Source organism: Talpa occidentalis, unplaced genomic scaffold (assembly GCF_014898055.3).
Source record: "Talpa occidentalis isolate TD23 unplaced genomic scaffold, MPIMG_talOcc4v2.1 talOcc4.5, whole genome shotgun sequence".
In the NCBI taxonomy this organism is placed as follows: domain Eukaryota; kingdom Metazoa; phylum Chordata; class Mammalia; order Eulipotyphla; family Talpidae; genus Talpa; species Talpa occidentalis.
The window spans coordinates 57,497,781-57,521,566 of NW_023604861.1; the positions used below are offsets into that span (position 1 = coordinate 57,497,781).

Sequence of the window (23,786 nt, forward strand, 5' to 3'; positions counted from 1 at the left end):
AATGAAAAACAGTGTAAAATAATAATAATAAACATGCACTTTTTAAAATATTTATTTATTTATGTATACAAGAGCTGGGGTACAGGACAGAGGTGTGCGGGGTGAGAGGATTCACCAGAGACAGAGTGGGGAACAGAGCAGGCAGTTTGATGAAAGTTCACTGCTGAGGGGAACGGCGGGTGAGTCAGGAGAGGTCTGCTGCGTCACGTGGGTATCTCCCTGGCCAGGAATCGAACTTGCACTGCAGTGGCTGCAGATTGCTTCATAGGTTGCGTCTGTAACCCTTGCACCACCAGGGGGGCACTAAACATGCACTTTTTTTTTTTTAAAGATTTATTTTTATTTATTTATACAAGCACTGGGTACAGTCAGAAGCACAGGAGGATGAGGGAATTCACCAGAGCCAGAGCACGGAGCAGGGCAGGCAGAGGGACTGGGGTACACTGCTGGGGGGAGCAGCGGGCAGCGGGGGGGGGGGTCTGCGCGCCATGTGGGACCCTCCTCCGGTGGTCGGGAGCAGCTGGGGATCGAACCGGCGCTGCAGAGGCTGCAGGTAGCTTTGCAACCCAGCGCTCAACCGCTGCACCACCCGGGAGGCCCCTAAACATGCACTTTTAATAAGCCCTTGTAATAAGCAGTCTGGCGCGGGAAGCTTATCTCAGCTGAACCCAGTTGAGGTATCCTAAGCAGCAACTTGGGTCTGATTGTGTTACATATTCTCACATGCTCCATGGACCATTAGGCTGGCCAGAGTACATGCCCTTGGCAGTGGCAGATGATCAAGAATGCAAGCACATTTCAAGCCCCTGCTTGCTCCACCTCTAATTAACATCCAATTGACCAACAAAAGTCATTTCACAGAGCCCAGAACCAGGGTTTAGGAAACCATACTCTTCCCTGGGAGGTGAGGAAGAGAGAAAAAATAGCATTGACCAATAATCTGTTACCAGGGTCTGTTTTATTACTTTCTAATTCTTTGGAAATGGGTTTTCTGAGTCCAATGTGGTAACTATTAACCAAAATACTTAATGAACAAAAATACCTTTTTCATTCAATAAACATTTAATGCATGTCAGACACTGGTCAGTGATGAGGAACTCCTAGTATATTGGGGGCATGTTGAAGGAACTCCTAATATATCGAGGAATAAGACACACAAATAATTTCAGTAACTATATAGTAAATTCTCTTTTCATCCATGAAGGGAGCTAGGGTACGAAGCCTCAGAGGAGAGCAAGAACAGTACTCCCAGGGTAGAATATTTCCATAGACACTGAGTGTGTTTGGTGCCAAGCATTTTTACTTGTCAACAATGATTACCTTTTGCTCTACTCATGCACCGTTTTGCTTTTTTTTTTTTTTTTTAAAGATTTATTCATGCATACAAGAACTGGGGTACAGGCCAGAGGTGCGGGGAGTGAGAGGATTCACCAGAGACAGAGTGGGGAACAGAACAGGCAGACTGTCTGACATACACTGCTGAAGGGAGCAGAGGGGCAAGACGGGAGAGGTCTGCCGCACCATGTACGTAGCTCCCTGGCTGGCCAGGGATTGAACTCATGCTGCAGAGGCAGCGGATAGCTCCACAGTACTGTGTTTAACCCCTTGCACCACCAGGAAGACCCGCACCGTTTTGCTTCTAATCCCTCCTTCCAGCTCTCGAGCCTTCAAGGTTAGTGAGCTGGGTGATCGTAAATACTGTCAAAATATCAGCTAATATTGTTTTAACATTAAGTCCCTTAACCTGGGATTGAAGTCCTTTGTCGGTACACCCCACTGCTTGTGCAAACATCTTTCCTTTTATATCACATGAATCCTCTACCAGTCAGCCTGTTATTTTTGGAACATGCCACTAGCAGTGTACCTGCATGCTTTTGTCCCTGCTGCTCCTTTTCCTGTGATATCCCTTGCAGGTTAAATTCCATGACTCAGCTGGAAATACCCCCACCCAGAACTCTGTCAGGTGCTCAACCCCTCAGCTCCCACAGGGCCCCAGTGCACCTGTCATTGTACAATAAATGTCACCTGTTGACAGGTAGGGTCATTGAGCACTGGCACTGCTGGCCCTGGGGAGGAACTCAGTCCAAGTTGGCTGAACCAAGCTGTCCCTCGAGCGGGTCAGTCAGTAGTTGAGTTCCTCCAACCCTGAGACTGTGTGCATATGTTTAAGCTACTCCAAGCCTCACATCCCATTCTGTAAACTGGAAATAATAATCCTTTTATAGACTAGAGGTGAGGATTAAAGATAGAGTTTTAAGTTACTTAAGAGAAATAACTTGTTTCACATAATAACATCACATGGAAGTTACAGCAGCTTTATTAATTCATAACCTTTGCTCATAATCACCCCATACTGGAAATAACCAAGATGTCTGCAGCTGGTAAATAGATAAACTGTGGTCCATTCATACAATCGAATGCTATCTACAACAAAAAGGAACAAATATTGCTGTATGCAACAACATGGATGAATTTTAAATGCTTGGTGAAAGTCAAGCCGGACACAAAAGGATACATACGGTATGATTGTCTGTTTCGAGGACATTCTTCAGGAAGCCTGCCAGGGGTCAGAGGTGGGAAGAGGGTGTGGCCAAAGAGGGAGTAGGTGATAGTGAGGGAATATTTGGGGTGATGCCAGTGTTCTGAATCATATCACAATCTAAGGCAGAGAGGCACCCAGCACTGTGCCTCTGCAGAAATAGTGGCGCTGAACAGACACACTCACCCACACAGAATTTTACTCTATGAAAAAAACGTGTATGAGAAAAAGAAAAAAAAGAATGAAATGCATTGTAATTCTCAGCACAGTGATGCATGTAGTGAGTAGTTTTCTTAGTAGGAAGCAGATAATTTATTACCATGGTTTCTTGTGCCCTCCTTTAGAAATCAGTGAGCTCCAAGCAGGGGAACTGTTCTCTTCAGCTTTGGACACAGGTCACCCTGTCCAAAGGTGACAGGCCTGAGTCCAAGTTTGCAGAAGTATCAGCTAGTGAGGAATAAATGCAGAGGCGCCTGCCTCTAGAGGTGGGAGAAGTCTTTTCCAGTATCCCCAAGTACAAAGGCTGTGGAAGGAGAGAATAGTAACCTTGCAGTCCAGAAGAGTCTCTTGGGGTTAAAGGTAAGGAAAGGTGACCCCATGAGGGACACTGACCCCAGAGAGCCAAGTTTCCTGTCTCTTGACAGCCCAACTGGTTCTGGGCAAAATTGGGTAGTCACAAAAGAAAAGGATAGCCAGTCCCAGTGCCTCATTGGGTTTCACTGTATCTCCACCCCCATCATTGTTCTAGAGTTTTCTTGATACCATCTTTTCCCCAAAGGAGAGATGGACTGGGAAGGATAAAGAAGAGGGACAGGGAGAAAGGAGAGAGACAGAGAGGGCCACCATCCAGCTATATCAGAGGCTTCCCTTAGGTTTCCTTCTCCCAAAGTGACCAGCTTCCCCCCAAACCCCCCACATCTCTTCAGACAATCAGATGAATGAACCCTGGAGTGTTATCAGGGCCTCAGCAAGACCAGTGCTGCTTCCACCCACATTCTGGGCCATTCTCTTATTCCCGACCTCATGCCCCACCCCCCCCACCACCCACCCCCGTTCTTCCCTCCAAACATTTGTCTCCATTTTCTTATTAGGCCACATCCTTCAAGGTCCTTGCTCACAGCTAAATAAATCAAGGGGTCTATGCTTATTTTAGCAGATGCCATCTTAGCATTTTGTTTTGTTTTTGCGTAGAAGAACTGGGGTGTAGGCCAGAGTTAACGGGGGTGAAAGGACTCACCAGAGACAGAGTAGGGAGTAGAACAGATGGATTTACTGAAATACACAGCTAAAGGGAGCAGTGGGCAAGACAGGGGAGGCCTGTTGCGCCATATGTGGGTTAGCTCCTTGGCCAGGGATCAAACTCAGGTTATAGCAGTGATAGTGCTGAAACTTAACCCTTAGGCCACCAGGGAGGCCTCTGTCTTAGGATTCTGTGTGGGGTGTGCGATAAAGAAGGAGGACATTACTTAAGCTCACCTTTTTCACTAATCATAAAATCAGTGTATATTCATTTAGAAAGTAGGGAAATAAAAACATATAACAGGAATGAAAACTCTCCTATAATTCTATCATTTGGATATAACTACTTGTAATATTTGTATCGATTTTCTTTAAGCCTTTTTCTATATACTGCCGCCTACTCCCTTCAGAAACCACACTGTGTCTATCATTCTGAGTCCCATGTTTCCCATTTAACATTCTACTATAAAGACTTTCTCATGTCATTTACTATCCTTTAAAATGTTACTTCTATTTAAAATACATCCCATTGTACTTTGAATGTTCCATAATTTATTTAACCTCCTATTATAGGATATTCAGCTTTTTACAAATTCTTACTATTAAACATGACTCCATGATAAACACTTTTGAACATATATTTTCATGATCATCTTTAGATTCCTAGTAATGAAAATATAGAGGCCTAGTCTGTGAGCACAAATGCCTTTTATATACATTACCCAAATGCCTTTCTGGAAAAATCTAAGTAATTTATATTCTCATCAGCACTTAAAAGTGATTATCTCTCTACTTATAAATAATTCTTGGTTTTCATTCTCAAAAGAATGACCTTTGCAAAACTGAGAGAAGAAATATGCTATTTTTTTTTTTTAGTGTTTCTTTGGTTACTAGTATTAGTGAACTTTGTGGTAATGATTATATTGGCCATTTATATTTCTTTTGTGAATTACCTTTTCATGTCATTTGCCTGTTCTCCATTGAGATTGTTTATATATATATATATATATATGTATCAATTTATAAACCTTCTTTGTATATTTATCACAAATGCTTCCCTGCCCTTCAGTTTAACAAATTACTTTAAAATTTTGTTTTTGGCATTTCAATTTGCCACACGGAAGTTTAACTTTTTTATATAGTCAGACTGTATATTTATCATGAAGACTCATCCACTTTTTTTTTTTATTTTTTTTTTTTATTTTTTTTTTTAATCTTAAATTTTATTTTTATATTCCCCCATACAATTGCAAATGCCCCATTCTGACCCCAATCCTTCCCCTCCCGCCCCCCACCCCCAGACTCATCCACTTTTATGTTAAAAAAAATCCCGGGGCCTCCCTGGTGGCGCAAGGGGTTAAGACGCAGAACTATGAAGCTATCCGCAGCCACTGCAGCACAAGTTTGATCCCCGGCCAGGGAGGTGACCCACATGGCACAGCAGACTTCTCCTGACTAGTCTGCTGCTCCGCTCAGCAGTGTATTTCAGTCAATCTACCTGTTCTGTTCCCCACTCTGTCTCTGGTGAATCCTCTCACCCCCCACACCTCTGGCCTGTACCCTAGTTCTTTCTTTTTTTTTTTTTTTTTAAGATTTATTTATACAAGTACTGGGTACAGTCAGAAGCGCGGGAGGGTGGGAGAATTCACCAGAGCCAAAGCGGGCAGCAGAACAGGCAGACTGATGAAGTACACTGATGAGGGGAGCAGCGGGCACGGCAGGAGAGGTCTGTGCTCCATGTGGGATCCTCACCGGTGGCCGGGGATCGAACTGGCACTGCAGAGGCCGCGGGCAGCTTCACAGCCCAGCGCTCTACCGCTGCGCCACCCGGGAGGCCCCTACCCTAGTTCTTGTATGCATAAATAAATAAATCTTTTTATTTTTTTATTTTTTTTTAAGGTTTATTTTATTTATACAAGAGCCGGGGTATAGGCCAGATGCGCGGGAGGGTGAGAGGATTCACAAGAAACAGAGCAGGGAACAGAACAGGCAGACTGACGGAACACACTGCTGAGGGGAGCAGCGGGCACGACAGGAGAGGTCTGCTGCGCCATGTGGGTTGCTCCGAGGTCGGCGGGGATAGAACCAGCACTGCAGAGGCTGTGGACAGCTTCACAGTGCTGTGCTCAACCGCCTGCACCACCAGGGAGACCCTAAATAAATCTCTTAAAAAATCCCTTATTACTCTCAATATTTGCTTGTCACCCCCTGCTGCTATTTTCTTATAACATTTAAGTATGTATTTTGTTTTGCTATTAGGAATAAAAGGTGATTTTGAATAAATTCCAAAGGGTGTCTTAATCCATCTCTAAGTTCTTTTAGTATAAGGTAATATTTCTTTTTCTTTTTCTCTCTCCTTATATTTTTTAACAAGTAGTGTCACAGTGTTTATTTATTGCATAATCTTCCTTTTAAGTTGTGATGCCATCTTTATCCTATACCACATTCTCATTAAGTGACTACTCTTCCTAAACCGCAGTCTCTTCCTCTGATTTGATTATTGATTACTATGTCTAGCCACATTATTCTAATTATTCACAGTACATAATAATATCTCCTGGGGCAAGCCCCACCTCATTATTCATCTTGTTCTTAAGACATTTTAACCCAGAGAATTGCTAGGTTGGAGGTGAGAAGGGCAGATTGTAGACAACAGGGTGGAGACAGATGGGGTCAGGGCTCCTGAAATCACAAGTAGGAACCCCAGTCACCCCCAAAGCACTTTGGAGGCCTGGGGGAGGCTCTTGGTCTTAAACTGTATTAGAGAACACTGTCTGCCCCTCTGAAGCAGAGAACATTAAATAAACCCAAAAGTCAGAGATCATCTGCCCTCTTACTTTTGGTTTTCAATGTGATGTCAAAACTGCTTTGGATCAGACACAAAAACCTCCCAGAGTTGAGTCCCCTGAGCCACAATGTGCCCCCGTCTCCCCACCTGCCTGTTAGTCTACCTGGGGTGGGATCTGAGCTGCCCCTGCTCCCAGGGCAGGGTTGGCTCTCCGGCTCTGTGGGCTCTGCTGTCCCTGGCTCCCCCAGCCCTGGACCATGGCCCCATCCAGCGTGGCCCCATCCAGGCAGTTGTGAGTTGTCTGGGCTCATCTGTCCTGCAGGCCCCATACCTGATCTGGTAATCTGGCTGGGATTTGCCAGTGTTTTTAAAGAGCGCTCTTCACAGCAGCTCTACCAGGCACTCATTTGGGGAATTTTACAAACAAAATCCTAATTAAGCACCTTTGTGTTTTTAATGAGCCAAGCCCCAGTGCCCACAATGGGTTGTTCTCCCTGCTGTAAAGCAGCTCTGTCATTGTGTCCCAAGTGTAGTACTCAGGAGCCTCCCTCGAATGTGACAGCAGGGAGCAAATTCAGTCATCTCGTACCAGAAACACTGCTTTTGCTGTAGCACCCTGAGGCATTGACCTTGGATGGCCTGGGGAAGACATGGAAGCGACATCACACTTATGTGTGAGTGATCCGAAGGTTTAAGGAAGGTGACCCGGGCTCCCTGCTGCTCTTGGGGAAGCATCCAGCCACTAGTGTTCACATAAGTTGTTTCCCATATTTAGGGAAAAAAACAAAACCAAAATTTGTTCGAACACCGCAGGATAACCAGCTGTCTGGGTTTTTCCAGGACTGAATAAGTTCCCAGCATCAAGACTTTCAGGCCCACACCAGCACGCTGGGATGAGGCTGGCAACCCACTCCACACCATGTACCCTCCCCCTTCTCTCCTCCACAGTTAACCTCTCTCTTTACCTCCTCATTTACAAACAACACTCTGCCATGCTCCATCCTGGTTTTCTTCCTGTCATTAGCAGCTCTGTTGTTGAGGTGTCACCTATGACCCCTGAGGGGTCGCCCTCCTGGGTCCTATTTGATCCCTCCACAGCACTTGTCATGTTGTCCACACCCATCTGGCGTAGTCACTGAGGCTCCTCCTTTCTGAAGCCCTTTTCCCTCAAGCTCCTCAGTTGACTGCAGCTTCTCTACGTGACCTTTAAACGTTGGGCTTCCTCCCAGCCCACTCCCTGCTCCTCCTCTCTTCTCCCTCTGTACTCTGGAAAGATCTCATCACTGCTCATGGCCCCAGATGCCGCCAGCTGTCCTGGCTCTCAAGGGTCCCCATCCAGCCCAGGTATCCTTTCTGAGCTTCAAGTTCATATTCAAATATCTCAAATTCAGCACGTCCAAAATTAGGTCCTTAATCTTCCCCCCAATCTACTGTTCTGATAGCCCCCGCTGCTGTAGATGGCCTGACCGTCTACCCTCTTGCTCCTCTGTGACACCTCCTTCCCCTCCCCTCCCATATCTAATGATATGACTTTGTGTCGGCCTTCATCATATGCCTGCGGTCAGCCTGCTTCTCTTCTTCTCCATGCTACCCATCAGCCCAAGCCACCTCGGTGACGTGATGTAGTATATACCCACACCAGGGCTCTGGGTGCCCATGTGTAACCCGGTACCCCCGCACTGTTGGTTCCCTTCATAAAACTGAAAGAGGGTCCTTAACCATGCAGATCTGTTTCATTCTGTTTCAAATTATCCCTTGTCGTTGGCACTGGCCTTCAAAGCTCCAGCCTCACCTTGCCCCACTCCTCACCTCACTCACTTGGTTTCAGCCACCCTTGTTTGAGCTCTCCAACTTCAGGACCATTTTGCAAAGCCTGTGCTCCATGTCTGGAACACCCTCCTCCCACTCCCAACTCTGCCGGCTTATTCCTGCCTTGCCTCTAAACCTTAGCTCAAATGTCACCTCATTGCAAATGTGGAGCCACCCCCACCCCACCACCCCACCTCATTATGCTCATAATGGTCTACATGCATGCTTCAGAGAGCTTACCTGGCTTGTGAGATAGGTTAATTACATTACAGACTGTTGAATGCCTGCTATGCCTGGCAAGCACCTTGAGAGCAGGGAGTATCCTTAATACTTAGCACTAGGTCTGGCCTTTGGTGGCCCTTGTTGAATGAATGGAACTGGATATGGAAGGATGATCTGGGGTGAAGAGGCGAAGGGAAAGATCTGACTCACCCCGTCTGACCCTAAACAAGAATGCCCCATGAGAAGCTGAGGACTCTAACACCCCCTAAATTTTCATTTTCCCTGGGATCCTTTGCTGCTGGTCTCCCCAAATAATATGTTCTTTGAAATGGTAATATGGTCTTTTATAATTTGTGTGGTCCCTGGGCTCACTATGGAATGTTTCTCTTTCTGTGCAAACGGAGAATTGGCAAATGGGGCATAACAATATGTTGTCTGCTCCTTTAAAATCTGCACCTGTTACTTCCCAGGGGTAGAGAGACAATTATTTTCTCTAGAAGAGAGTACAATTGGTGGAAGGACAAACCCATTGTCTAGTAATGGAAGCAGCTTTAATTCAAGCTAGTTTCGAAGATTTTTTAATAGAAACTCCAATCTGTTTTCTTATGCTAAACATAAAAATTGCAGTGTATTTTTCTCATCAAACAATAATTAACTTTAGTGCTATTAAAATATATCATACAGGGCCTCCCCGGTGGCGCAGCGGTTGAGCGCTGGGTTGCAAAGCTGCCTGCAGCCTCTGCAGCCGGTTCGATCCCCGGCTGCTCCCCGGCCACCGGAGGAGGGTCCCACATGGCGAGCAGACCTCTCCTGCCGCCCGCTGCTCCCCTCAGCAGTGTACTTCGGTCCTTCTGCCTGCTCTGCTCCCCGCTCTGGCTCTGGTGAATTCTCTCACCCTCCCGCGCTTCTGACTGTACCCAGTGCATGTATAAACCAAACAAACAAACAAATAATAAATAAATAAATAAATAAGACATGCCTCTAGAAAATTAAAATATATCATACAAAAGACAGTGTATTGTTTTGGTAGCACCATGAATTTAATACTTGAATGGAAGCACAGTTTTAGTAATGCATTAAGAGTACTCTGAATCTCTCCTTCAGCATTACCCGGGCTTGACACAGTTTTACATCCCTCTTAATTAGCTTATAGAAAGAGATTTGCTTCAAGTCATGTACCCATGTAATAAAGGTCCTTGTTGCCATATTTAGAGGACTATGTCCAACATAAATTCCACTCCCAAATCTCTTTCTCGTAATGAGTCTCCATCGACATAATGAGTTCCTTGGAAGGAAGGCATTGTGTAAATTAAAAATACTAATGAGTCATAATGATAATGAATTATTTTCCTTATTACTGGGAGCAGGACTAACCTTGGGCACATTTTCCAGTAGTTGAAGGTGCCTTCCCTACACCCAGGCCTGCCCTCTCCTGGGATGTTGAACCTTTAATATCCTTTTTTTTTTTTCCCTTTTCTCCCTCATCAAAACTGAATCTCCCTGATCCTAGCTAGGTGGTCTTAGGGGGAAGACTGAGCTGGTTCACACTGTGAGTGACTGAAGTCCCTTCTAACCATTTCCACCAATGTCCTGCCTGTGCCCTTCCAGGGATAGTCTTATACTAAGAGGTAGGATTAGCACAGAAAAATTGGGCTTTCTAAGACAAGTCAAGTGCTTTGGGAGTGTTTGGTTACAAGTAACAAAAACACACTCAAACCAACTAAACAAAATTAATAAATTGGTGGGCTCCGAGGGCAACCTCGTAGGACTCGGAGGCAGGAGTGGCTGGGCTCTGGGTAGTTCAGGGACAGGACCAAGAGCTGTGAGAATCAAGGTGAATGCTTCTGTTTCTCTGGGGCTGTTGCTGACACACTCGCAGCAGGTTCCCTGGGCTCTCCCTGACTGCTCTTGCTGCTTTTCTATGAACCTGGGCCAAATGTGGCTGCGCTGAGTCCATCTGCCCTCAGTTCAAGGTTTCCATTTCCACACTCTTGGGAGGAGTGTTCAACTGGCACAGCCTGGGTCAGGTGTCACTCTGAGTCCAGTCTGCTCTGCCCCTGGGGTCAAGGCCATATGGGAAAACAGTTCCTGACTCAGTGTAACGATTCAGTTGTGTATTTATTGTTGTTATAAACAGCATGCAGGGGCCCATCCTTAAGAAGAAAGGACAGAACACATTTCCACCAGACTGAGGGGGAGTTTGCTTAATTCTGCTGGGGGCCCAGAATGTTAAGGGCTTTGGGGCAGGAGAGTGACATTGGATCATATGTTAACAAGAGGCCTGTAGGATTTGTGTGAGCTGGACAAGGAGCATCCTGAGGGAATGATGCCTCGCAAACAATGGTGCACTGCCCTACTCCCTTGGCACTGGAGTGGGTGGGGACTCCTCGTGGTTTAGTGACTCCAACAAGATTTGCCATCTGTTCCCCACTTTGTAGGGAATTTCTGGGGACTTGGGCAAGTCACTGCATCTTTTTGAGATTCTCTTAGATCCCAGTCTTTCGTTGAGAAACTGTACACATGTACAATACACACATATATACACATGTATACATATATTATTTATATATTTTATGTTGTTATTTTAAAGATGATTATTTGTTGGTCTGAAAAGATTGAGGGTACAGAAGGGCCCAAGAAAGCTGACTGGGAGGGTGGAGGATTAAACACTGCAGAAAGATGTTCATCTCTGTCTCAGGGAGGAGGCACGCCTGTAGGGTGTGAGCAGTTACATATGTTCTTTGGAATGATAGAGCTGTGGCCTAGGACAAAAAATGTATAGAAACACATGTCTTAGTCTTAGATCTATTCCCTTGGGAGGTGGTGGGTGCTGGGAGAAGAATGAGTACGGGCCTGTTTTGTGCACTTAAAAAAGATTGAAAAATCCCTGTAAGTCTTATCATAAAAACCATAGAGTTTCTCAAGGAGTTTTTAAAAAACACCTACCACCTGGCCGTGCTTTGGATGAGAGAGCAGTTGGTGGGCGAGTGGGCCCGTCTTTCTTTCTGCAGGTGACTCTGTTAATGGCTAAATATCTCAGGGGCTGAAGCAGAAGACAGAGCACAGTCATCTCTTGGGCAGGGGAGAGGGGCAGAGGGGCTGGCCCAGTGCTCCTTCACCCTGGGGAAGGGCAGCCCTCAGCCTGGCCCGGCCTTCAGGAGGCAGCTGCGGCCTGCTGTTTGGAGCCTGCTTCCGGTTCTCATTTCCTTTACTCAAAGGAGTCATTTATGACAATCCGTCATGGCAGGCTGATGGGGCAGAGAGCTATTGGCAGAAGGCCTTTCTACTTGCAAATTAAATCACAGAGAAAGCCACCAGCAGTGAATACAAAGAAAGCGTTCAAGGCCACTGGGTGGAAGAGAACAGCTGTTAGAGACCAAGTGTTCACCAGTTTTAACAACCCGTAAGTGCTAACGAGGCAGGTACCTCCAAAAATAAATTGGGCCATGGACAACTAAGAATGCTGTCTGGGGTGAAAGTCATGACCCAGAGGTACAAATGATAACAGAAGTAGGATGATAACCACCAACATGCACAGGGGGCTTTCTGGTACACACACACTATTATTTCACCACAAAACCCTCTGGTCCTAGAAGGTGGGCTGGCCAGCTAGTAATTCCCTTCCAGAAGTAAAGTAACCACAGCTGAAAACACGTTGGAGCCTTGCTCACAGTCACAGTGCTGGTAGGTACCAGCCAGGGCTCAGATCCAGGTCCCCTCCCCCTGCCAGTGTCCTCTCCATGAAGTCAGTTGCTCTGGGGGTGGGGGTGGGTGAAGGGCCAGGGCCTGGATACGACTAGGTGGGGAACAGAGCTGGTTAAGTAGAAGCTCCAGATAAAGAACCCAGGGTCCTGCCACTGGGAGCCCTTAATGTTTCCCACCTCACTTCACATAGGGGTAAGGGACTTTGATTTAAATTACCACCAGGTAACATTTATCCATGATTTAAACATTGCAGGTAGCCATGTGAATATAGAAGTAATAATTCCATCACTCAGAGATAATTTTTAACATGTTAGTGCCCCCCCAATATCACCTTGGCAGATATTTTCATTTTGACACATTTTTCCTCACAAAAAAGTGGAATTGTGTTGTTCCTGCTGTTTTGTAACTTCTCATTCTATGTATTACAAATATCTTTCGCGTCAAATGTATGTCAGGGATATTTTTCTCATTTCATTTAAAATATTATGTTTCATGATTACAGAAATAATCATAATATTCCTTGTGCATTATAAAAACATTAAAATTCCAGTAGTACAGAAATGTATAGCAAAGGAAGAAAACACTTTGTTTAACCCCACCCTTGAGGCGTAGTCGATATTACTAAATTTTCCATTTCCTATTCTTACTTTCTCTGCACGAGTAGACACAACGAACACAAACGTGTATATATGAGTTTTTCCCCACAAAGTAGGTGCATAGAGGGCTCTACAGCTTGCTTTTTCCCTCCCTGAAGTGTGGACATCCTTTCCTCTCAGTCCACAAGGTTCTGAGCGTCTTTGTTCCAATCCTGGGGTAAAAAAAACCTGAGACCGGAGAGGGAATCAAATAGCAAGCAGGGCCTCCCTGGTGGCGCAAGGGAAGACGCAGCTCTATGAAGCTCTCCACAGCCTCTGCAGCATGAGTTCAATCCCTAGCCAGCCAGGGAGCTGCCCACATGGCGCAGTGGACCTCTCCTGACTCGCCTGCTGTTCCCCTCAGCAGTGTATTTAGTAGATCTGCCTGTTCTGCTCCCCACTCTGTCTGGTCAATCCTCTCACCGCCCCCCATACCTCTGGCCTGTACCCCAGTTCTTGCATGCTTAAATAAATCTTTAAACCCAAAAAAAACCAAACAGAAAACAGTAGCAACACGTGCTATTTGCAGCACTTGAATTGAGGGGAGTCTGCAGCCCAGGTAGCGCTCCCCACTTGCCAGGCGATGGGGGAGACCCGCTACCTCCTCTGGGCCCAGACAGTGCTGCAGGCTCCTCACCCACCACTCTGTGCCTTGCAGGTGTCTACATTCTCACCACCGCCCTGATCCCTGTGCTGGAGAAGGCACACGACCCCAGAGTGGTGAGTTGACATTTGGGATATCTTGTAAATATTGACAAATGTTCTGTAAATAAAGTTTTGTTCCTGGTGTGAAGTCGGTGGTCCAACGTGTTTGTTCCAGCTATTTGAAAGCGGCCATTTTGCCCACATTCAAATTCAGCCTGAGGGCCCCCAGGGTTTCTGCTTAATAATCTAAAGTCCAGCATTGATGCACTGGCCGGGGCAGTGTTGGGGTGGGTCTGGAGTGGGGCTGATGGAGACTGGAGGACCCAGGTCAGGTGAAGCTCATTCCTGGCTGCTTCCCAAAGGACCCCCATGCTGTGAGGAGCTGCTGCCCCAGGGGCTAAATGGTCTTTCTGACTGGAGAGAGACTGCATGGGAGCCCACTCCAGATCCTGTGCCCGTGGCTCTTGCGGGCACTGCCCCCACCCTTTCTCCTGCCTCTGGTCGTGGTTGGGTGGCTGCTGCCCACACGTCACCCACAGTTTCTCTGTGCAGGGAGGGAGAGGCACAACTGTGCAAAGCTCCCAGCCCTGGCTGCAGGTTTTCCCTGCCAGTATGTCTTCTGAGGGTTGGCAGAGCCCCGGGAAAGGGACCTTCCAGGAGCAGGGCTAGCTGTGGGAGGCTGCGTTTCCTGGAGAAAACTCTGCCTACAGGGGCAGGGACAGGCTGAGGGAGCTGGTCCTCTCCGACAGGGTTAACAGAACAGAGAAATCAGGATGACTAGCCCCCACCCTCAGGTGTCCGGTCCTAATTCCTGAAACCTGTGAATATGTCACCTGTACAAGGCAAAAGTGACTTCAAAGATACGGCTGAGTTAAGGATCTTGAGGTAGGGAGTGTATCCTGGGTTATCCAGGTGGGCCCAAAGAGTCTTGGGACCCAACAGGAGGAAGAGAGATGTGACGAGGGGCGCAGGGAGGATTGTGCCACCGCAGACCAGGGACACAGCGTCTGTGGAATCTGGAGAAAGCAAGGATCGCCGAAACCCGCAGAGGGAATGCAGCTCTGCTGACCCCTGGATTTAGCCCCACAAAACTACAGGACCTGGGGTGGGGGTGGAGTCCACAAAGCCTGTATGGAATTAGCTTTGGGATGGCCTTTCCCCCCTAACATTCTGACTTCCAGAACTGTCAGGGAGCCCCTCGGTGGTGCTCTGAGCCACCAAGTTTGTGGCTGTTTATTGTACAGCAACAAGAAAGCAATACACTACTCGGCAGAAGAGGAATGGATGGGTGTTACAACGTTTGTTTATAAATTTCCTTTGCATTTATTACAGATAACAGTCTCCTCAGGAGGGATGTTGGTTCAGAAATTGAGTATCAGTGATCTGCAGTCAGAAAGGACAGCCTTTAATGGAACTATGGTCTATGCACAGAACAAAGTGAGTGGTTTTCTCAGGGCTGCATTTCATTCTTGCCACATAGACTCTTCTCCAAGGGGCCTGACTCTGGTTACACATTCATCTGGATCTTAGTGATTCACAGCAGCATCTGGAGATGTTCCTTGGCCAGGAGGCAGTCGTAGCTCTGCTCAGACTGGGGCCTACCTTTAGTGCCCTCTTGAGAGAAGCCACGAAAACTGCCACCTCGTCTCGGTGTTTATAGACCCATAGAGGTAGTGGTGAGAGCTGGTGATGCCTGAACAGAAGCCCAGCGGAGTGTCCTGACCAGATCCACTCTGAGAATAAGGATGGGGTGCACTTCTCTCTCCTTTGGGTGACCCCCCTCCATGAGTGAACAGATGCCACAGTGGGGATTCTGGGCTCCCCAGACTCAGTGTGAAGGGCATGCATTTAGTCCTGAAAAAACAAAGGCAAGATCCTGATCCATGCTTGGTCTTAACATTTTTTTTGTATATGTGCTGCCCAAGCAAACACTGCTTGGTCTTAACAGAAAGGCTAGTCTTGCCGCTATGTCTCAGCTATAGCTATTTTAAAAAGCCTGCTGTACAGCGCCCCCATGTACAGTTCCTGCTCCTAGACTCACCCGATGGTGCTCCCTGCTGTTTGTGAAGCTGTGGCATTCATCAGCTCGCCGTGGTGGTGGTGTCCGCCTCTGCGGAGCACCCTGTCCAGTGCTTCTGCACCCTCATGCCTGCCCGTGTGTGCCCGGCTTTTGCTCACTTATCTCCAAACCAAATCCGGGGGCGTTACTTCTCATGACCCCAAATCTGTTCATTTTTAAACAATGTTTGCTTCCCCCCACCCAAGTGTAGTCCCCATAAAATTTCCTTCGCCCATTCACCTGTGTTTGCAAAGCATGATCATAGCACCTAGGGGTGGGCAGTGGTCTCAGTTGCCTGAGGTTTGAATGGAGGTATTTGATGGTTTTAAAAATAATGCAACTGCTGCATTCTTTAAGCACCTCCAGGGTGTTCCCCACACTGAATTCACATGTTAATGGACCTTCACTCAGTGCCACCCAGTGCTGGGGGTGGCCTCTGCCCTGACTGAGCTTACGGCAGCAAAGGTTCCAGTCCCACCAGCAATTTGTGAAGAAGGAACATCCTTGCACTGAGATTTCATTTCATGTTGTGTGGAATCCAGGAAAGTCCAGGCCCCGTGCAGTTTGCTGCTTTCCTGCGTGCACATGCACACCTCCTGAAAAGGGACAGGACGCAGCACTGGGCTCTGTCAGACCTGCTGGAGAGGAGATCTGTGCACTGTGCACAGTCCTGGGCAGGGCTGTGGCACCCGTGTGCCCACAGCCAGTGCCTCCCTTCCCACCTGAGGGATGCCTCCTCTCTCCCATCTGCTCACCCTCACCCTGTCCAGAGGCAGCAGGTGGTTCTGACCGAGCGCTGGGCTCAGCAGCATCCGGCCATCCACTTCTCATCAATGCATCCTGGCTGGGTCGACACCCCAGGTAGGTCGTAGCGTTTAATTTCCGCGCCGCTTATGTTTCATCTAAAAATATCTGAGCAGCCGCAGGATTGAATCTCCCCAGGAATGACCTAAAACCAGTGTAATGAGGACTAAGGATCGGCTTCATTTCCATTTGAGAGGGGCAGTGTGGACTAGAAAGGAAAAGCTTCCTCCTGGGGCAGTGCTTTTGTGTTCAGCTGCCTGTATGCAGCCAAGGGGTGCTGGGTGGAGGTGTGCTGGGGGGCTGGAGTGGGGTGCACTGGGGTGCCACAGCCAGCAGCCTAGTGACAGAGGGAGGTGGTGGGTGTTGGCTTTCCCTCCTTTGAAGGAATGAGCAGGGGCTGGAGGATGTCAACAGGAGACCCAGGCCGCCTCACCACTGCCCAAGTTCCTGAAAACAATGAGTGCACAAAGGTAAATGATAGCCACTAAGGGCATGTCTGGAATGATCTAGAAGCATGTTGGAACAACAGGGAAGGAGAGCAGAACCCTCTTCTGGATCTGCTGCTGCCAACTCGTGACCTCAGCAGGGCAGATCTCTTGGGCTTCCTGCTGCAGCTCTTTTCCCCTCTCCAAACAAGGGAATTGCAGTCATAGCAGACACCCCACAGTAACCCACGGTGCCGAGGCTGCCCTCAGTGCTGCTTGCGTCCTCACAGCCCCGAGGTGGGCACTGCTTTTATACCCATATACAGAGGAAGAAACTGAGGTGTGGGGGGCCAGGACCATTCCAGCTAGGCCTGTCTGCAGGTGCTCTCCCTTCTGAAAGCCAGCTAGCTGGAAGCTTCAACTTCTGTATGTACATCCTTGGAATTCATCCTAAGAAATAATTAGGGATATGAAAACCAGGTTGTTCATCACAGCACTGGATAGGAGAGTAAGGGAATAAATTATTGAACACCTGTACAAAAGAAATCTGTTCAGACCTGCAAACCGTGTGACTAATGTCAGTGGGGAAGGAAATGTCTGTACTATATCCTTAAACGAAGGTATCGGGTTCCAGAATAGCACATGCCGTATCATCCTATTTTTGTTACACAACCCCCATAGAAAGAGGTGTATGTTGGTGCGGCGTCGCATCCCACGGAGACCTGGCTTGGGGACTTGGCACAGATTAGCCCTCTGATGCAGAGCTGAGGCAGTTTAGCAGTCTCCTGCTGTCAGTGCAAAGAGGGTGTTCTCAGCAAAGCACACTAGGTAGGAGAGACAAAGACTGGAGGCGTCGGGGAGTATGGCTTCTGGATTCTTCTCAGTTCCTAACGGGAGACAAGCTTGGCCCCTTCTAACCAGGGTGAGCTCCATGGGGCCATGGAAACCCCCCAGCCTCTTGTGTCCCCAACATCAACTTGGATGCTTACAGAACCTGTGTTTAGCAAGCCCATCCCCAGCCCTGACATCTGGGGTAGGAGCAGTCTGCCATTTGTGCTCACAGGCCGCAGAGCAGTGCCTGGGCCTCTTGGCCTGTCTGTGGACACATGTCCTCTCTGAGGGCCATGACAGAAGGTTTCAGATTCCTTTCCTTTGCTCATCAGTAGTTCTAATTTTGCACAATAATAAGTATTGCTTCTGGAAAAAGAAAAAGGTTATTTGTAATTTTAAAATGAGTGCCTTAGATGAGATGATCCTTTCTACTTCCAAAATCTTTTAATCTCATTAGGGCTCTCAAATGTTGTTTTCTCTGGTTTCTTTCTCTCCCTTGGCTTCACGAGAGAATGATTTTGCTTCTCAATGTGCTCACTCTGGAGACACTTTGTTCTCTGAGGACTGTGGGCAAATGGGGGTGTAGCCTGCAACTTATTCTGGGTTGCATGCGAGGAGCTGCAGGCTGGCAGCCAGGCCTGGGGACTGGACACTAGGTGAGGAAACTGAGACCCAAGGTGTGGGGTACAGGGGTTGAGGCAGGGAGCTTGCTCTCCTCCTCTCAAAGAAGAAAACACTACAGCAATCCAAGACACCCCCAGCCAGGCTCCTGAGAGAGGTTAAACATTTGAGAGCTGGCTTACCCAGGAGGCAGCAGTTTGAGAGTTCAATCCCCTCTTGGCCTCAGTTCAGCCCACACCTCATGGAGAGACTTTTTTAGGATAGAAAAGAGTGCTGCTGGGGTTCTGTGGGTTTTGCTGTCAGGGGAGGGGCTGGTCTGGGTGCTGGTATCATGTGGCCTGGGGGACCTGGATCCCATATACTCTCAGGCTCTGGGGAGCAGCACTTTCTACCTAGGCTGCTGGGCACCCCCTCAAGACTTTGCAACAAGGCTTTTGGAGTCAATTCTGAAATAGCTTGGATAAATGCTCTTTTGAAGTAGAAAGCATTTTATGATTTCATTCATCATCATCATCATCATCATCATCATCATCATCATGATGCCACACACACTTGCAAATGCTGTCCTGTGTCTGGCTTCTTGCAGCTGTGAGGCAGTCGATGCCGGGGTTCCATGCCAGGCTCAAGGACAGGCTGCGCTCCGCGGCCCAAGGGGCAGACACCGTGCTGTGGCTGGCCCTCAGCTCTGCCGCCCCCCTGCAGCCCAGCGGCCAGTTCTTTCAAGGTGACTTCCTCCCTACGTGTGAAAGCCACTTACACCTTCTTTCCCCAAAACCACAGTGGGGCCTCTTGATGAGGAGGGCTCTCCTCTCCATGAAACTTGGGGGGTGGGAATATCCCCCTCCCTATGATTGTGCCCAGAGAGAGATGGTTCCTTCAGCCATTTGGGGTGTTTTGTGAGGTGCTTCACCTCTGATGTTGCAACCCCCCCCCCACCTTATTGATTTTTCTAAACTCAGTGGGTCCCTGGGGGACAAAAGGGCTCAGATTACGACCCTGTCATCAAATTCCCGGGCAAGGCCAGGTCCTGTGGACATTGGCTTATCAGAGATGGACAGTCTGGGAAGCTGCCCAAGCCCAGGGCATGGAAGCTGCCCAAGGTACTTCACGAGGGGAGTAGTTTTTACTAGGGATCCCGAGGGCAAACTCTGAATGAGGCAGGCTGGGAGGTGATGGAATCAGAAGGGCACCTCTCTCTGGTTCTTTTCCCATCGTCAGTACTCACCCTTGCTTAAGCTAGGGGATTGCAATGGCGAGGATGCTCAGATCTTCTCCCCTGGATGCCACCAGCTAGTTCTAGGCCACACCCAGTCCCCAGATCTCACCCAGCTAGCAGGTGGCAAGAGAGCCTCCCTCTGCCACCTGCAGGATGTCTGTGACACCATCTGTGGGGCCTTTCAAGGCAGACATGGCATTTCACTCCTGGGGTGGTGAAGCTGCTCCTAGGGCCAAGCAGCTGCAGGCACAGAGGCCAGATTATACCGCTGTGGGGCTCACTTCTTTGTTCCTCTCACTTTTAGATCGGAAACCAGTTCCTACACACTTGCCTCTTGCTAGAACATCCTCCCTACCGGCTGAAGAGGAGAAACTAATGGAAGTCCTGGGAGAGCTGGCTCAGAGATTTAAATAGCCTGGCAACCCGAGGCGGGACCAGAATGGCCTTAGAAACGCAATGTGGTGTGGAGTAGGGGCAGTGAGCAGGCTCCACCTCCCTCCCTGAAGATGCCACCCCAGCTGTGAGGAACCTACAAGGAACGGGAACTTTTGTTTTAAAATAAATATAGCTGGGTCTGGGAACAAGTTTCCTTCAGCTTCCGCAGCAGCATCTTTTCCTGTGTACATCTGTTTTGAGGATGTAGCTTTCTTAAAAAGTAGATGTTTAAGATGACCCCAACTGCCAGGAAACGGGTGCGAGGAGGAACAGATGTGCCGTGTGTCTCTGTGCACCAAGTGGGGGGCTCTCCACTGCCCGTGCTGCCCGTCCCTCGGAGCAAAGCATAACCAGGGGACAGTGCCTGTTCACAAAAACAAATGACGTGAGGCCTAGTTTACATTTACTTAAGATTAGGAGTGGCTGCAACAATGCACCGGGCATTCTGGTGCCACAGTTTGATAAAACTTCTAAATTAGACCGCTCAACCTCTAAGTGATGCCAGGGAAAGATGTAACAAAATCAGTGGACAGATTTAGAGCATTCATTCTTGATGTTCAAGGTGACAAACTTAACTAATCACCCACGGCAGAGAAAAACCCAGGTGGGCGCCGCTCAGCCAGTCACATGGTGCATGTCCTTAGAGGGGCTCAGAGCTGGGTTCTTGTCAAGGAGTCCCAAAAAAGGTGCTTTCTGGAGGGTGCTGCCTGCAAGGTCAGTGAGCCTGGGTGCCTTTTGACTGCATCTCTCCTTTTCGGGAGAAAAGCAGGGACCTCTGAGACTGGGGTGCCTGAAGTTGCTTGGGCACAGGTCGTCTGGGGGAGGGTGGGAGGGATGCCACCAGGGGCAGCAGGCTTGGTGCAAAGGGCAACCAGCTACTCAGCCCACCGGCTGTTAGACATTCTGTAGGTCATTGATTTCTTTCCCCTATATTCTTAGCCATAAAATGGGCCTCATTAAGTTTTAATTTTTATTTATTTTTTAAATTCTAGAAACAATTATTATTTTTTTATTTATTTATACAAGCACTGGGTACAGTCAGAAGCACGGGAGGGTGAGAGAATTCACCAGAGACACAGCAGGGAGCAGAGCAGGCAGACTGACGAAGCACACTGCTGAGGGGAGCAGCGGGTGGCAGGAGAGGTCTGCCGCGCCATGTGGGACCCTTGCAGGCGGCCAGGGATCGAACCAGCGCTGCAGAGGCTGCAGGCAGCTTCGCAAGCCAGTGCTCAACCGCCGCGCCACCGGGGAGGCCCGGCGTCCTGGTTGTATTTGCCCTGAAGTCCTTTATCTCACATGGAAAATTTATGAACCATGGCTAAAGCTGACTAGTGAAACATAAAAATATGTAAAGCACTACATGGCCACAGCCCACATCTGCTGTGCTTAGAATTGGGGGTGAATGGAGGTTCACCTCTCTCTGCAGACTGCAGCTCTGTTTGGGGTCTAGATAGGAGGTGTGGGAGCGCCCCAAACACTTGCCACGGTTTACTCAGAGTTAACCCTAAAGCCGGTCTTACACAGTCACGTTACAGCTCGCTAATAGCAACGATGGGACCACAGGTGCAGGAACATTTCCACAGAGATTTATTTTAAACCATGGAGGCAACTTTGCATTGAGTCTTTTACATCGGTAATGGCTACATGTACATTTCAGTTAGAGGGAAGCACAGTGGGAAAGTGAGCAGAGTTTAAGAACATTCACAACATTCAGCAGCATTTGAATGTAGAACTGGATACAGACATGTTAATGTAAGAAACTCTTGCTCAATCCCATCTAATCACATTCAGGAAGTCAATTTCAGAACATTTGGTTTGGTTAGTGGACTCTAGAGGCAGAGAGCATGGCAAAGGCCAGAGGAAATCAGCTAGAACCACATTTGAGAAATCTGTTCCAACGTCCAGCTTCCTACATTCTCAGTCTGACTCTTGGAGAATCTGCTCATTTCAAAAGAAGGAAAAAGGATCTCCATAAAGTGATGCCCGCTGCAGTCAGGTTCTGATGAGGTTGCAGACTGACAGGTGTGCAGAATGGAGTCCACGTCCCTGGTTATGAATCAAGTGGTAGGCAGGCACGAACATGGGGCTAGCACCTTCCCCGTTGTCCAGTTAATGACAGCTTTCGTACACTTCATATATTTTTGTATTTTTTGCAGAATGACAGTAGACTGAAAGTCACTTAAAAAGCAAGGCAAATGGCGTAAAATACCGTATGTGAGTACAATGGTTAGCAGCTACACAAATATGTGGGTCCATGCTTCCTACTGGCGTATGCTACAGACATAAGGAGGCCGTCCATTCAAAAGGGAAAAAACAAAAACAAAAATCAAGTGTATAGAAATACTTTTTAAAAATCTTTCCTTTTTTGTGTTACAGTTCACTCTCTCATGCTTCCCCAAGAACCAACAACAAAAAATAACAATCACAAATATCAAGGAGAGATTATAGATCTAAGCTTTAACTCAACCTGCTGTTTCTGGACATCTTTTTGTTAAAAAAATCAGCTACACTGTTTGACTCACAGAGGTGAATATTTTGAGGTATCTATTTTTCATGAGATGGTATCATGACTAACTTCCATCTTCACTATCTTTTTAAAACCTACCTGGCTCTAAACGGAAAAATGCAGGAAGCAATTTACTTGCTGCGACAGAAGACAAAGGCAGTGAGATGTGCTCCTTTTTACCCAGGTTGGCCATGTGCGCACTGTTCTTTGATAATGGTCAGGCTGACCCAGTGTAGACAATATTCATGGAATCACAGGGCTGACGGATTGGAAGGCAACTGAAGGATGGTCACTGAATTCAACCCATACTCAGGCCTTAACCTCTTTTCCACGTCTCTAAAGGGGCTGCTATCTCCATTCTCTTAAAAAATTTCCCAGCATAGGAAACATAAAAGCAGAATTCTATTCCAGTTTTGCAAAGATGTTTGGACTGTGCCCTTGTGTGTGAGGCCTAAATAGATTTCTTGGTGGAAATGATAATGTGTAAAGGCAAAATTACAAACTAAAAAACCCAAGGGTTGGTAAGTATACAGTTCTTGGTTCTAAAGTTGAACTAAAGCTTCAAAGTGAAGACACATCCTGAATTAAGTTATGGACGTGGTATACTAGGGGAATGAAAGAAAAGGCAAGTGGTATAAAAGCAAGACCTAGGGACACCGGACACCCCACCCAGCAGAACCAGGTCTCCAAGGGGTGCTTGCCTGAGCCCTTTTTTTTTTACTATCACTGAACTGAGAAAAATGTTCCCTCCCACTTGGTGAGTCCCACTGTGAGGAGGAGCTATAGGTGTCCCAGTGTGCTGAAATGCTCCATTACTTAAAGAATGATTTAAGGCAGAGAAGGATATGGCGGGTAACAGCTTATGTACCCATGGTCTTGCACTGTGTATTCGTTTGATGCTGTAGCTGTCTAGGGCAATCTTGTGCCACATCACAAGGGCTTTCTTTATTCAAAGAGGAGCAGCTGAGCCTGGCCCACCTATGTAATTATAGAATTAGTATGTACATTCTTACAGACCAATCTGGAATGATTTATGGCCCCACCACCTATAGTGAGGGGGCTGTTCATCCAGAAAGTGCAAAAACTGGCTGCCAGGGGTCATTTTAAGGTAACAATTTTAGGCATTTCTAGAGCACTTGATAATCTCTGGGAAGTCAACTTGCCAGCAGTTCCCAAGCTCCAGGCTGATACCAGATTTTAGAACCTTTGTTTATGCTGCTTCTGCAGCCTGAACAGTAATTCCCTGACTTGACTTACTCCTAACTCACCCTCTGACACTCAGCTCAGAGGGCCTGTCCTCTGTGAGG

General features: G+C 47.7%; 1 protein-coding gene across 2 annotated transcripts in view; it reads left to right on the forward strand.

Moving 5' to 3' along the window:
* The window catches only part of DHRS12 (dehydrogenase/reductase 12), a 37,286-nt gene extending 17,135 nt beyond the window's left edge, over positions 1–20,151 (forward strand). For both annotated transcript variants that reach the window (XM_037527259.1, XM_037527260.1), the window contains 5 exons: positions 13,596–13,657; positions 14,915–15,019; positions 16,412–16,502; positions 18,909–19,046; positions 19,843–20,151. In XM_037527259.1, the coding sequence (XP_037383156.1) occupies positions 13,596–13,657; positions 14,915–15,019; positions 16,412–16,502; positions 18,909–19,046; positions 19,843–19,952 (506 nt within the window). In that variant the 3' untranslated portion in view covers positions 19,953–20,151. The remainder of the gene's footprint in view (positions 1–13,595; positions 13,658–14,914; positions 15,020–16,411; positions 16,503–18,908; positions 19,047–19,842) is intronic.
* The last annotated feature ends 3,635 nt before the right edge of the window (positions 20,152–23,786 follow it).